The following is a 15,170-nucleotide window of genomic DNA, read 5'->3' on the forward strand; positions in this document are numbered from 1 at the left end:
AGGGGCTCTGCTGAGGATGAGGTGCAAATCAGCATGTAAAAAGAGAAATTGATGCCAGCATCAATGGATGAAAAGCATTTATTCAGCTCTATCAAACATTTTCACAACCAAATCCACTTTGCATAGTAATTTTATTCAACAATGGTCCTCAATACAAAAGACAGATTGTGGTCAAAGAGTCATGACTCACAGGTACCATTACAAGTTTAAGCGCTAAAACAGAATCCCAAATAAATAAAGCCCACTGACAATCACAATATTTCCTCCTTAAATAGTACAAAAGGTTGAAATGAAAGTTGAGTCCTATGAAAATTCATTTAATACAGCTCATCGCCCATTTTGATTTACTGGCTTTAGATAGCACATAGCCTGTTTTGCAGTTAGTTGTACTGATATACTGATGAGAAACATCAATGAATAAGACTATCTTCATTATTGTCTGCATTTAACTCATTTACATATCACTTTGTGTCCACACATCTGTACAAAACACATTTGGAAATCTGTATGCCACAGAAGCCTGAAATGATCGCAGACCTAAACTCACCGCTACATTTAACCACATACTGAGGAACATTCAAGGGTCAAAGGTTAGGCACCGGGTTAGTAGCGTGACTGATGGAAACTGTGTGTTGCCACACCAGGTGAGCCGCCAGTAACGGTGTGTGAGCGACTGTCGGAGCATCTCAGTCTTGTGAAAAAAACTCAAGACACAAACGTTTCAGTTGGAAGGCACAGACAATCACTCAACTGTCAGTAGGTTTGCACTTTTTTTTGTAGATGCAGACAAGGGGAGTTTCTGGTCTCTAGTGTCCGGCTGTTAGTGGTTTGCTGTTTTCACATTAAGACTTGATTTTCCACAGCTGGAAATTAAGCAGAAGAGATAGAACTTTAATTTGAGAAAAAAAGAAAGAAAGATTACTGTCATTTCACAACATCTTACAACACAACCACACAATCACAGGTCGGAGTGCAGCATCACCTACTGTGGTGCAAAAGTTCAACATTTTGGGAAATATGCTTATTAACTTTCTTGCAGAAAGTTTTGATACCAGTCTCATAGCTGTGCAATAAATATGGAGCTAAAGCCAGGAGGCGATTAGCGCAGCATAGCTTAGCATAAAGACTCTTCAAAGTTGCACCTACCCACAACTCTAAATATCACTGATTAATATGACATATCTCTTTTGTTTAATCAATACACAAACAGAAATGTAAAAACTACAGTTTGTTGTTAATTAGCATTAGAGGTACTGGCAGGCATATTTTTTAACTTTGGAGACAGCGAGTTTAGCTGTTTCCCCCCTGCTTCCAGTCTTTATGCTAAGCTAACAGCCTTCTGGCTCCAGGTACATACTACTCATACAGACATGAGCAGAGTAGATCTTTAAATCTAACTCTCTGCAAGAAAGCAAATAAGCGTATTTCTCAAAATGTCGAAGTATTCCTTTAAGTATGTCTTATCTTATTGAGGGTCCTTTGATGCTCGTCAGTGTACAGTACTTTTAATTAAAGTCACTGCCTGCTAACCACTTGAAAGGACTGAATTTTTTTGCACGATGCCAACTTATCGGCCAGATGGCCATGATCAAAGCAAGAAGGTTTCTAAGATATCCCTGTAGGCTACTAACAACCCCAACACCTAGAGCGTAAAATGCAAAAAATGGTCCAAACTGAAGCAGCTGAAGCCAACATAACATAAGTTTTAGTCCCTAGCTAAGCACCAAAATCACTGGATCCTACACTTCCCACGATGCAACTGACTTATGTTTATTTTCTCCAAGTCCAAGCCAAACTCAAACTTTGGAAAGCCCTCCCCAGATGCCACAGAAAACATTATACAACTGTTTTCACAGGCTGAATAGTACTTTATTTGACGAGTAACATAAAATACCCCTTTCATCTATTTTGTCCTGTTGTATCCATTATCACAGAAACCAAGGAGCTGTAATTTTTTTGCAGAAAGACTCACTCTGATGTTGAAGCCGAACAAGTCGCTGACCACAGCAGACACAGCAGACAGGATGACCACTCTGGTAATGTTGTAGATCAGAGGGTTCACAGTCAGACCCAGCAGTCTGAATGGAGTATCCAGCTCCTGGGGGAGGTGAGAGGGAATACAATGTTATTTAAACTTGGGTACCCATACCTTGAAGCAAGGAAAGGGTCAAAGCCAGAATTTATTATGGATGAAAGGCAACTGGCAAAAATAGCTACACAGGGCCTTCATTCGAAATAAAACAAATTACAATACAATCCAATTCATGGTATACCTGTCAGTACAACGTTATTAGCAATGTCTTGCGGCAGTCTGAAGTGACGTATAGAAGGTGATTAAATTGCTGAACATTAGATGGTGCTAGTAGAGAGATGACTGGAAATGAGGGATCCAACAAAGGTCCCCAAATACCAGGAACACTGCAGTTCATGGTCAGCGTTTAAACCCCTAAGCCATGGGGGCAGCCATTGTTGAACAATTTTAATTGACTGATATCAGCTATCAGTGGTAGTAATAGCTATTTTCTACATGGCCAACAGGATGAAGCATCACTTTTAACTGTACTTTAACTGTACGCTATTCTGTGTTCTAACCTTTGGGCAGTGTTTTTGATTTGTAAAAGCTATATGCTGTTTGCTGTTTTTTGCTTGTTTTCTTAAAAAATACATTTAAAAGATTAAAGGCAAGTTCTGATTCAGACCATTTCATTCTTCATAGAAAACTATTCAGTTATCAAATAACTCTTACCTAAGTGAGAGTAAGTTTGTTAACCTAAATGTGCTTGTTGAATGCTGTGTGCAGCTGTAGTATGCAGTCAAGTATATATAGTGGTTCTTGGTTTGGGATCTTGACTTTGACAGTATTAAAAATACTTCAAAAACAAGTATTGTGAACTGTTTTGTCTCTGCAGGTGGAATACTGTATAATCCAAAGCAAAATAACTGTAATAAAAGCCACTGTATGGTAAATTAAAATGAGACAATTTCTTATTTAATAAGAAGCTGGAAAACAAAGGAGCTAGAGTGTGCTTACCTTCATCAGTTTTGTAGCTAGTTTCAAAACGTTATTCACTATATTGAGTTCTTCTTTCTTATTGGGCTTTTTCTCCATCTTGAGATACAAATTGATCTGCAACCAAGAACAGTTTTACATACTGTAAACTGTACAATAAAGACAGTAATTTATTGAAACCTGCATTAAATGATACTAACTATGAATCCGCTGATGGTGTTGCCCCCATGCTGAACCTACTGAGAAATAACCTGCAACTCCATGGGTTTTGCAGACACGGGTTCTTACCTGCTCAGTGAGCAGCACTGAGGAGTTGCTGTATTTGCAGTTGGTCTCTGAGCCCAACGTGGCCAGCCGTAACAGAAAGAGGATGAGGGAGGAGGCCCACACCATCAGCTCCCAGTTTGTCAGAGACTCGAGGAATGTGTTGTGGCTGTGCAGAAGCTGAGGAAGGGCAAAAGCAACAGTATGTACACTCTTTGTTGTTGTGAAGATTTCTCTGTATCAAGCAGAGCTTAAATTATATAAGATATTAATAAAACAATATATATTATATTTTTTATCAAGCTTCATGGCTTATCTTCACTCAGGTAATATGATTAGATGGTTGTATGTTTTGTGGCCGTCTTCCTGTTATTTAGTCTTTATGCAAGACTCACTATTTGAACAACGTTATTAAATTTGTGTTCTCTAAACAGATCAGATCTGTTCCAGCGGATGTGACTGACCTGGGCACAAATGATGAATGAAATGGAGAGCGCTAAAAGGAAGATAGTGGAGACAATGACGTCAACGGAGCGCTGCGGCCCTCGTCTCTGCAATAAACAAGCAAGTCACTGATGCACCATTACAAACAAAGACATGTCCATGACAACCCTCCAGAGGTGAAACAATGTACATTAATAATAGAACATTGGAGCGTTAAAGCAGGAGAATACAAACCCTGAGAAAAGAGCGTAGTGACAACCACATCTTTATGTTCTGGACTTTCTTCAGCCTGAAATGAGGGATCTCAGATTTCTTGGCCTTGCGAGCTGAAGTGAGGTGGCTGAAGTACTTGGCAAATACGAGTCTCTGTTGGGGGAAACATGTCACTGTCACAGATGCAAAGCACTTGACAGAATTTAGAAGTCCTGCAAATAGTCAAGTGGGTGTTTCTATGTCAGTGTGTTGTCTGTAGATACCACCTCTTAACTGCCACTAGAGGGAAGACCAGCTAACATGAGTGAATACGTATTGACTGGATTAATTTAAGTACACTGCACACTAACAATTTAATTTGGCTCGGTTTTCACCTATCCTGTATAGTTATTTTCAGGATAACTTGTTTTAGTTTTAGTTTTTTGGCAGTATGTCTGCAGATTTTCAAGACAGGACAACATCCGTACACGAATAGAGTCGAGTGTCAGTGTTCTAGGGATATGAGAACCATGTTGACTGGACATACACGGCCTTAGTAATATAAAAAACACACTGATAGTGCAAACCGAAAAAAGATACAGTAACATTAATGGACTTTGTAACTCCTATTTCTTGCTGCTATTTGGGGTAATAATGTTCTGAGTTTTGGAAGAGTTCCCATAATGCTTTAGGGGATGCAAGTAGGAAGTATATTGAAATATTGCCATGGAGTTAGCTGTAGGCTACACCTTGAGCTCTGTTTTTTAGCTTATATTTCTTTACATTTTGCTAATTTGGACAATGAAAAGTCTAAAAGACAAATTAGCTATTAGAAGTTCCTGTTGCACTGTAACCATGAGTACAGATAACTATCACACGATTCTGAAGAAAACTTCTGATACTGAAGAAAACTTCCAAATGTGGTGATTATGAGGCAAGTTAGAGCATATTTTTTCTATGATTTCTAAGAAGATTTACGGATGTTTATGAAGTATTTATAACCCAGAAGGTGTAAATCAAGCTGAATCTATGTATCATGTTTGTGTATTCAGAGTTATGACTCTGAGATTAATGAATGTGATTTTTGACACAAATTGCATCAATCAGGTTCAATGGGTTAAAATGGAAGCTGTTTCAATGTACAGCAGTATAATCATAGAAAAGTAAAAACGCATAGATTATTGTTGTTACTACTTAACTACACATACCACAATAGAAAGACATAACTCTCACCTGTTTGTACGTTCTCTCAGCCACACACATCATGAAGAAGAACAGTCCTATGAGGCAGACTCTTTGCACCATTGTGATCAAGAAGAAGGCGTAGGCCTGGGCATCAGGCGGCCCCACCGCCATTTCTACCAGCTCCGTCAGGGACAGGGAGCTGAGGCTCGACATGTCCAGATGCTGAGCCAAGCGGAAGGCAAAGGGAAGCAGCGCCAGGGTGGCGGTCATCAGCCCACCAAGCACAAGGTAACCCATACCCTGCTCAACTAACTTCACCTGTGAACGAGAAACATTCACAGAGATCGAGAGAGAGAGCGATCTTGTTATGATGCAACATTTTTCTTGACAGTCTACTCAGTCAGACAACATCATTGTGTTAAATGAATACAGCCTGTGTATGACTTTGCTAATGTCTACAAGTGATTATGTATGTCTGACAGCTAAATGTTCAACAGAGTGAGAATATCACATTTTGGTTTTCGTTTATCTGCCACTTTATTTCATCACTGAAGATGGCTCTACTTATAATTACAATATTTCCTTCCACATTTGAAAGTAGCATTGCAGTGCAACAGATGTGACTGTGTGGTAGACAAACTGGAAAACCTAGACGATAGTATGTGTAAACACTGGACTTTAAAAAGGCACACAGTAGAAGAATTTGTTGTGACCTTATGTCCCACCAGGGATGAAGAGGATTAAATAAGCAAGTAAAGGCACACTGTTCAATTGCTTGACTTTAAACATCTGGATTATGCTGCACAAGCGGTTTAGGGTTTGTAACTCAGAGCACTCTTTTACCCACAGAATTAATTTCAACATAAAGAGTATAATGTGTACCCGTGTGAGGATGATCCCACTGATCTCCAATACTGACATGTCTGCTTTCTTACACTCGCCCTGCTCCCATATTATGGCACTGACACGGTCCTTGGATGGGTGACATGCCTGCAACCAAGACAGCTGGCTCTGAAATGAAACACAATAAAAAAAAAAACCATCCAGTTTACTGGTGGTTTCCAATGTGTAAAAAGTTCAGCGTGGAGTTCTGCAATGAGTTTAAGGTAAATTCAGATTACAGGAGATGGTTATGGACATAGTACACACATACAGTTCATAAACAGTCTACATGAAGTCCACCATGGGATTTTCACTAAATGGGACTGCTAATAATTCTATCAATTAAATTTAACATTTAACATTAGTCATAACACCATAAAGTTGTATCCCCTTAGGAGTGTTTGACACCCATGAATAAAATGTACCAACATGGTGACTCAGGAAATTTTTCAAGACAAAACCAGACGTAGAATAGCATTTAAGATTTTTTGCAATCTTACTGCAGGGATTCCCTGCTGTAGGCTCTCATCATCACTGCTCAGAGTGGTGGTTTGTGGGAGCGCTATGCCAGCGTTGTACCTCCCGTTCCCCTCACTGTCACTGCTCGCCGTGGAGGCGGAGTCAGGCCCTTGGAGAAGCTCCTCCCACATTGTGTCATCAGTGTCGGAGGCAGGACGAGAGGCCACGCTCGGCCTGAGGCGCTCCACCTCTCGAGGCTTCACCTTGATGGAAGCCCCACTCCCTTCCTGTTTTCAGTATATAAAGAGTTGTCTCAATCATGCTGAACTGTACTCAATCTTGAAGTTAGGGGTAGATAATATATTTCAGAAGCATTTTTTGTTATATTTGATGAAATTCTCAGCAATCAATAAATCTAATGCTCTGAAATAAAAAAAAAATCTGGTATCAGTGGCTGTTGCAGGCCTGTAATAAGCCCATCCACACACGTAAAGTACACATCTAACTCCAGTTTTATTACTGTCTGTACTTAATCTCTACAACAATTGAATGCTTGTTGTATATTAAAAAATACATCTTGCACATCTAACTGATTTCATTAACACACAGTGTAACAATAAGGTTTACCTGAGGTCTTAATGTGGGTTTGGGGTTAGACTTTAGACTTCTCTTCCTAACAGAAGACACTGGTGCAGATGTCGGCCAAGTCATAGCAGGGTGTCTCTCTTGATGAGGTACTGAACGAATTACTTCCACTGGTTGTACCCCCTCCTCTTCCTCACTGGAGAGCTCGTCGGAGGCCCCAAATCCTGACTTTCTTTTGTTCTGTGAGAGAATATCAAGGCACATGTACATCTTAAAAATGTATTTCCAAAACATGCATGAATTTGACAAATGCCAAAGACTATCCTACTATGGTGTAATATAAAGCAACCATTTGTATTTTTGCCTACTCACATTTGATACATTTTTCAAATTGCTAATCATTTTTAATGGCATAGTTTATGAAAAAAGACCTTAAGGCTAGAGCAGCTTTGAATACAATCCTCTACTACAGGAAATTAACAAAATCACCATCTGACAATCTAATGAACTCCAATACAATAGTCTTAAGAGTAAATATGACATTAACAAAAGGTTCTAATATTTATTATGAGCTCTAGTCGTAGTCAAGGAGGGTCATTGATTGCATTAAAGATACAGGTGTTCATCTTTATCTTTACTATATTGGTGCCATTTGTCTGCTGAACTGAGACTAATTCAGGTTAGAATCAATCTGCATTTCTACGGATATTGAGACAGCAAACAAAAAAAGATCAGTTACACATCAGCATTAGCCAGATGTTGATGTGATGATTATTTAAACAAATCTTTAAATTTCCGCTGTGGACCTAGAGTTTAATTCTAACTATTTTTCCAATACAGCCAACCTGTATTTATTGACTGTTGTTTTTTTAATTCTGAAAATGACTTTATACTGCTGATATAAGTTAGTTCCTTCTTTGCTTCATTCCACAGTGCTGAGATTGACTAGTGAGATGACTGACTGTACCCTCCTCTCTTCGTTCCTGTATAATCTCTGGCTTTCTTCAAACTGCCAGGGCCCCTGCTGTTCTGTGTCCCCGCTGTCATTCTTTTCTTCGGGTTTTTTCAGCCCTCTGCCCTTCCTTGGCCTGAAGGAAACAGAATAAAAATAACAGTCAAAGACAATAGGTACATACAGCAGGAATTAGAACATTTGCTGAAAACACAGGAGTGAAATAATAGAGAGTATCAGAGTGGCTTTAGAATAACTATGTTGATTTAGGTTGACTTTGGGTCTATTTGTGTGCGTAATGTGAGAGTTTATGCATATGCAAGGAGGTGAGAGTGTGCTGGTAAAAGGCAAATGAGCGTGCAGTGCCTAACAATGCGAAAACCACCTCCTTCTGCGCGCAGGGCTGGTGGTGCAGCTGGCAGCTGGACTGCTCGAGGGCCACCGGCTGGACTCGGTCGACACAATCTGGCAGTGCACGGTACCCAGCAGCAGCATCAAACACATGGGCCCAAACACCTCGCTGGCACTCGCCCCAGGGACCTCCAAATACAGCACTACTGCTGCCACTGAGGGGAGCAAAACATTTGGCAACAGCAAACAAAACGGTCTCTTAGGGGAGCCATTATAACAGAATTCATGCTTACTAATGAGGTTTTTCTGTGTGGCTCAGGTGTGATGGGTAACACGTTTATTGTTGTCATTGTTTATTGCACATAACTGAATGTAAAATGTGACAAATGAATGGAGTACACATTAAAAACCATGTACTGTATTTATTTCCTTCAATGACTGAGTGTCCATGGCTTAGCAGAGTCAAAATAGAAAATCCAAAAACCCTTTAGCACCCATTTGAAGGATATTTATCATCATTTTGATCATCAGAATCATCACTAAAGTATTTCTGATGATTCTTCTCCATATATTGTGCAATGATTGCTAACAGTATTATAGAAGAGGCTCATGAAGGGGTCTCTATTCTTGCAAACCTCTCTCCAAGTGACGTTTTAATAACACCTTCAGTAAAAGACAAGAATTAGCAGGACTGGAACCTTTCGTGAATATGAATAATATCAAGATAACACAGTATGAGTCAGTTTACAATATGTAGTCTGTTACTTCTTCTGTTACCCTGGTTCTTGTCATTATGTAAATGTTTAAATTAATTTTCTAATTGTGGGCAGTTTTCCGAGAAACACACAGCCCCAGTATGAACAGAAGTTAGATTAGAAATGGTGAGCTAACCTTGCATGAAATACAGCACGAGGATACATGTGGAGATGGACTTGGAGGTCACCTGGATCCACCACTGGAAGAAGAACGGGAACAGCAGCACTCTGACCAGACCCTTCCGAGTCAGAGCTGTCCAAGGACTCTGTGGTTTGGCTTTGCTGAATGTTGAGCCTGACGGGAGGAATGAGAATGTCTCAAACAGCTTCACTGAAACCATTATAGATACATACAAACAAACAGTGAAACAAGCAGAACACAGGCAGAAAGTACATAGACTGGTGTGGTATGTGCTGACAGAGGAGGCAGAAAATGTATTTGTTAGTGTGCAGCTGTGTGTATGCAAATGGATTAAATGTGTCTGTTATCAAACAAACTAACAACAGGTTGAGAAATGCTCTTCACTGACCCTCACCTCTTACTAAGTCAACGTCAATGAGGTCTGATTTGATGTGACCCGTCTTCTTTGGTTTGCTGTCCAAACCCTAGATGAACGGCAAGTGGTATTTTTGTTTTAGTGGTAATGCACATAGATATAAATACACAATGTTTATTTCTGTACAAAGATTTGTAAGTGTCTCACATTTAGATCCGCCTGCTCCAGAGATTTCTCCCAGACTTGTTGATCATAGGCCCCGATCTGTAGCGACAACAGAACTTTTATAATCCTTTTCCTTTTATTTACTATAAATTTACTTTTACTTATCCCCCTTGGGGGAAATTCAATTTTTTCACTCCATTTATTATGTTTTACACACACACACACAGGCCTGAAATACACACATGCACACAGGGCCCATACACATGATGTTAGGGAGAGATGTTAGAGTGATGGGGCTGCCACATAGTCAGGCGCTGCTATTTACTCCACCAAGGTTTTTCCCAGTTAAAATGTAAGAAAAGTGGCACTGTTTAAAATTGCATGTTTGGGCTCACGTTTATTATTCCAATCAAAGGGAGCCTTAAAACAGAATGCTGTTTTACCTGTTTCTGTAGAGACTGAGGGAACAGAGCACATCACAGTGTCTTAATAAACACATTGAGGTATATGGCTGTCGTTTGGCATTTAAAGACAGCAAAATTAACAGCCTCATACATATCATATATAATGATGGATATAAAACGGATTGTCCAAGTTCAGCAGCAGAAAACCCTTTCTTTTGCACGCTGCTTTTCAGACAAGCCAGCAAATGACTTAAACAGCCTGAAGCAGATCTTATTGACACTTTATGCAAATCAGATTAAATGTAGCCAGCTGAGCTCATAAGATGAACTAATAAAATTACAGTAAATCACAATTTGTGCCCCTGACAGTCTTGAGCCCTGACAGGCTTAGTAATAATACCCATAATTGTTTCCACATACCTACTGAACAGGTCATACCTTTGTTGTTTTTAACCAACTTTATTTGGTTTGTACACAGTCATACAAAAACAGTTAAGGAAAAAAATGAAAAATGGTCCATATAAAAAAGAAGAAGAGGTTTTTGCTGATCAATAAGCAGTTCCCCTATCAAATAAACAAATAAAATAAATGTATAACTATCAGTCTTGAACTGGTGTATGCTGGGTTTTCTTTGAGACCATTAGCATGTATACACATAAAACTTGGCATTTAAAATAAGAAGATTTAAAATCAAAACATGCCCTCTGTCAGTATCATTTTTAAAATAAAAAACGAATACATCTCTTTTCTGTAAATTAATCTTAGTCCCGTACATCCTTTGGAATACAAGTTCTACATCAATCCGCACAAATTTCACACATTCATAACATAAATATATAGTTGTTTCTGTGCCAATATCACAAAATCTACAGGATTCAAAAATGTCTTAGCTATATCTTCTTAGAAATTGGTTTGGTGGATAAATCAAATGCACGCGTTTAAAATAGGATAGTAGACTACTTATTTAACTTAACTTTAAGTATTTGTCTTACCTTCTCTTGATACCAGGCTATTCTGGCCATTGTCATCAGATGCTGGAACCAGTGAATTCAGGTCATTTCACAAAGATCTCAGGAAACTGCGGGGACTGGGCAGAAATCCAGATTTGTTCACTAAACAAAAAAAAAAAAGAGGCACAGACAGATGAACCTGACATAAAAGCAACGAATAACAATGGTAACAAACCATTGTTAACGTTAGCTGTACAAGCACTGCAGTTTTATGAATCAACCATCTGTTAACGTTAAACTAAACCGCTGTAACCAAGTAAACGTTAGCTAACAATAGCTGCCCGTTAGCAAGAGGCCAAAGTAACTTACCTGAAATGAAAAACCACGGGTCGATTTGGCACACACTGGAAGACACGTTTAGTAATCATCACAAACTGGTTGTTAAATACTCTGTCATCAGTTATCAGGGGCGTTGCAGCGTCTTGTTGTCAAACTGAGCTAAGTTAACTACCGTTAACGTTACTAGCTACGCGCTTTACGTCAACTGCCGCTTTTCGACGACGCACTTAATGACTTGTAAATGTTGCATTTATGAATTATTTCTTTCATACGCAAACATCTGGTTACCGATACGTTAATTTCAGGTATTCTGTACTTCGCTAACTTCACTCCTGTTTAACATTTGGGTCTTCCGCTTCCCTTTTCCGGGGTCTGTTGTACTAACATGGAATCTTTCCCCCTAAACATTGTCTCTCAGGCGGAGTTTGCCCGGGCTGCTTTCAGAATCCTTTTCCGTAGGTAACCGTAGGACAGACAATAAACCGCTACCATTACCTTGAACCTTTAATCAACAATTTGTGCTCTACATTTCAACATAAACATTTGACCAATGTAGCTTGTCGCACACTAGTAGAGGGAATGTGATGCCTGAGAGGCATGTATAAGGACAAAAAAATACCCATAACACATTTTCCTGAAGTTATTCCTAACATTTCAGCCAATCAGAGCGCAGCAAGAGATAGACAGCGAAAGTAGTTTACGCACGATGATAATGATAAAGGCTACAACAATAGACTGTATAAAATAGGGCTGCAACTAACAATTATTTCCATTATTGATTATTCTGTCGATTACTTTCTCAATTACTACTTTGGTCTATAACATTTCCTAAAGCCAAAGGTGACATCTTCAAATTCAGGACCGTGGCCAAGATTTTAGAAATACTGCAACCTCAACCGGCTTGTAAAAAAAATTGACTAGCCACTAAAGTCAAATTTTATTTTCCCCAATTTTCACTAATAATTTAACTTCTAAAATAAATCGCTGATTAGCTCCCCACACAATTGCCTGAGTGCTGTTTCAAAGCCTTTCCCACAAAGCCAGGCATATAATTCTGGTGGATAAATTCCAAATCTCAATATTTTAACGCATGTTTCTGACCTTAAACAGTTCAATCTAAGGATTTTGACTCTAAAACATATCTGAACCAGGCTTAAAAACTTTCCATGTGAAATGTATATGAAACTGTAGGTAACAATATAAACTCTTACTCCAGACAATAATATCTCCAAATTCCCTGATACAATTTTAAGGACCACCTTGGTGTCTTTAATGGTGTCTACGACCCTGTTCAAATTGCTTTTGTATGATCAACAGTTCAAAACTCAAAGCAAATCAGTTTACGATCACAAAAGACCAAGAAAAGCAGCAAATCATCACAACTGAGAAGCTGGAAAGAGGGGATGTTTGGCATATTTGCTTGAAAAATTACGTAAAGAATTAATCAACTCTCAAAATTTATGCAGATTTATTTCCCGATTGACTAATTCTTTCAGCTCTAATGACAATGATGCGGATGATGTGTTTTTTTGCTGACATACAAAACAACCACAAACCACATGTATGTGTATTTATGATTTTGATGAAAGTATACATATAAGAGAAAACCCCGTAACACCACTGCAAGACACTACTGTCTAGGACTACTTTCTAAAGGGTCCATTGTTTAGCTAAATGACAGTCATCTGTGCACCAGTGTTCAAAATGATAAGCTCCGAGAGAACAACTCTGCTGTCTTGCAGGTCGGTCGACAGCCTGTCAAGACAGAGAAAGAGTCATTTGTCACTCGACTCCTGATTGTCGGCTGATGGTTGGTCTTGCCCAGCTGCACACACGATCTTCGCCTTGACCTTCTTGTTGGAGGAAATTATAAAGTAGGGGCTGAGAAAGGCGTAGCAGGAGGAGAAGAACACCCTCATATCAGCCACCACTGGTGACACCTTCGCCACCGTCAGCATGTAGATCCAGATCACGTTATCAATCCCGAAGAAGAACACATACAGAACTACCAAGGTGACCACTGTTTTGGCCGCCTTGGTCTCTGCTCCACTGCCTTGAGAGCGACGGATCCCTCTCACCTGGTGGCTGTGGCGGTGGAGAAGCAGCAGGATGTAACCACTTGAGCCCACCATCAGGGCGACAAAGGCAAAATCCCTCCCAGAGACAGCCACCCCATTAATCACATAGGACAGGTTGTCTCTGAAGTCCACATGACAGAAGCCCAGATTGAGAGTAAAGGCAGGGACGGTGCCATTACGTGGGGCCATAGAGAAAAAAGGTGCTGCGATGCATATGGCCATGTTGAGGAGCCACAGTGCTGCAAAGGTTGGTAGGACCAGTGAGGGAAGTGCAAGTTTTAACCTGGACAAACGTGGCCCGGCAGGGGCGATGGTCACTGCCTGAAACACACTGAGCATGCAGGTGATGCAGACTGACAAAGCCCGGCCGATGCGGTAGGCGTAGATCACCACCTTACAGCCAGGATCATTCAGCAGGTCCCTCAGCCCAAACACAGTCATGGTCTGGGGGACGCAGCGGGTCAGTAGCAGCATCAGGTTGGCGAAGGCCAGGTGACACAGGATCATGTCCACGGGAAGGAGCTTGGGTTCAGTGTAAATGATTAGGCCATACGCCAGCAGCACCATGGCGTTCCCCAAGATGCCCATACCTGTTTGCAAGAGGAAGGAGACCCCTTTGATGGTCACACACAGATCCATGACACCAAGGCTGCACCGGTCATGATTTGCAAAGAAGATAGAGAATCAAGTCTGTTATGAATACACTGCACACAAGAAACATCCTTCAAGTTTGGTTACATCAAGTTTGATAGAAACCAAATATAACCAGATCGCCTGAATATAATCATATCATCTCTTTGATGTCTTTCAGTGAAAATGATGCTCACCTGAAGTTGCAGATGAAAAGTAAAGCCCACTGTGCATTAACTATTAAATAGCCTGTGTAATTACAATTTATAGTCTTCGGTGCCCCTCAAGATCATTGGCCAACATTGCAGTGTTCAGCCCACAGTTTGGCAAATTAAAGCAACAAACTAAATCAGATGGTCTCAGAGGGCAATCACGCCAAAGGGAATATAGTACCATTGAAGGATACACCCAATTTTGACAATTTTAGTCAAGTCTTTCTTAAAGTCATGAATGAACAGTTTTTTCTTGCAGTATTTTTAGTATGAAATTCCCTCTTTGTGCTTCCCAGGATGTGATAGTAACTCAAAGAGGGAATAACGTACTAAAAAGACTAACTTTCGAAGATACCCACTTGATTTGTCTAACTCAGACTGCTGAAGCATCATATTAATTTCAGATAAACTTTGGACTATATTTTTGCACAGAACGAGGACTTCACATCACTTACATTGGAAACATGTTAGGGAGGGATCTTTTAGTGGTCAGTATGAACAGGAGGGATGATTACAGCAAGCAAAATCTGTTTCAATGCACATATGGGAATGTGAGTTTTAAGACAGACTTGAAAAAACTACCCTTTAAGTTTTAATGTGACCTGTGACATGTGATCCTAATCACCTTCACAATACATACATAACTAGGAAAGATGAATGCAGCTGGAAATTAGAGTAGATGTTATGGCTTAGAATCAGATAGGGTTGCAAAAGCATTATATCAAACTTCAAACAAATGTGGCATGAGTCTGCAAATCACCCTCAGTTTTTAATATGAATGAAGGTGCTCCAGGTTGTACATCAACACAGCTTTCC

At 39.9% G+C, this 15,170-nt stretch overlaps 2 protein-coding genes across 2 annotated transcripts; both read right to left on the reverse strand.

Moving 5' to 3' along the window:
- Positions 1 to 60: 60 nt before the first annotated feature.
- phtf1 (putative homeodomain transcription factor 1) lies at positions 61 to 11,817 on the reverse strand. Its single transcript, XM_044168029.1, has 17 exons — positions 11,465 to 11,817; positions 11,138 to 11,257; positions 9,784 to 9,840; positions 9,616 to 9,685; positions 9,216 to 9,374; positions 8,359 to 8,539; positions 7,989 to 8,109; positions 7,064 to 7,261; positions 6,478 to 6,723; positions 5,978 to 6,106; positions 5,144 to 5,413; positions 3,953 to 4,084; positions 3,739 to 3,825; positions 3,299 to 3,454; positions 3,032 to 3,127; positions 1,973 to 2,098; positions 61 to 863 (listed from the first exon to the last, which is right to left on the reverse strand). The coding sequence occupies exons 2-17, from the start codon at positions 11,171 to 11,173 to the stop codon at positions 843 to 845; spliced, it is 2,085 nt and encodes a 694-aa protein (XP_044023964.1). The 5' UTR covers positions 11,174 to 11,257; positions 11,465 to 11,817; the 3' UTR covers positions 61 to 842.
- Positions 11,818 to 12,885: 1,068 nt separating this feature from the next.
- Positions 12,886 to 14,518, reverse strand: LOC122862629 (olfactory receptor class A-like protein 1). Its single transcript, XM_044168126.1, has 2 exons — positions 14,340 to 14,518; positions 12,886 to 14,161 (listed from the first exon to the last, which is right to left on the reverse strand). Exon 2 carries the CDS (start codon positions 14,149 to 14,151, stop codon positions 13,210 to 13,212), a length of 942 nt encoding a protein of 313 aa, XP_044024061.1. The 5' UTR covers positions 14,152 to 14,161; positions 14,340 to 14,518; the 3' UTR covers positions 12,886 to 13,209.
- Positions 14,519 to 15,170: the final 652 nt, after the last annotated feature.

Source organism: Siniperca chuatsi, linkage group LG2 (assembly GCF_020085105.1).
Source record: "Siniperca chuatsi isolate FFG_IHB_CAS linkage group LG2, ASM2008510v1, whole genome shotgun sequence".
NCBI classification, from domain to species: domain Eukaryota; kingdom Metazoa; phylum Chordata; class Actinopteri; order Centrarchiformes; family Sinipercidae; genus Siniperca; species Siniperca chuatsi.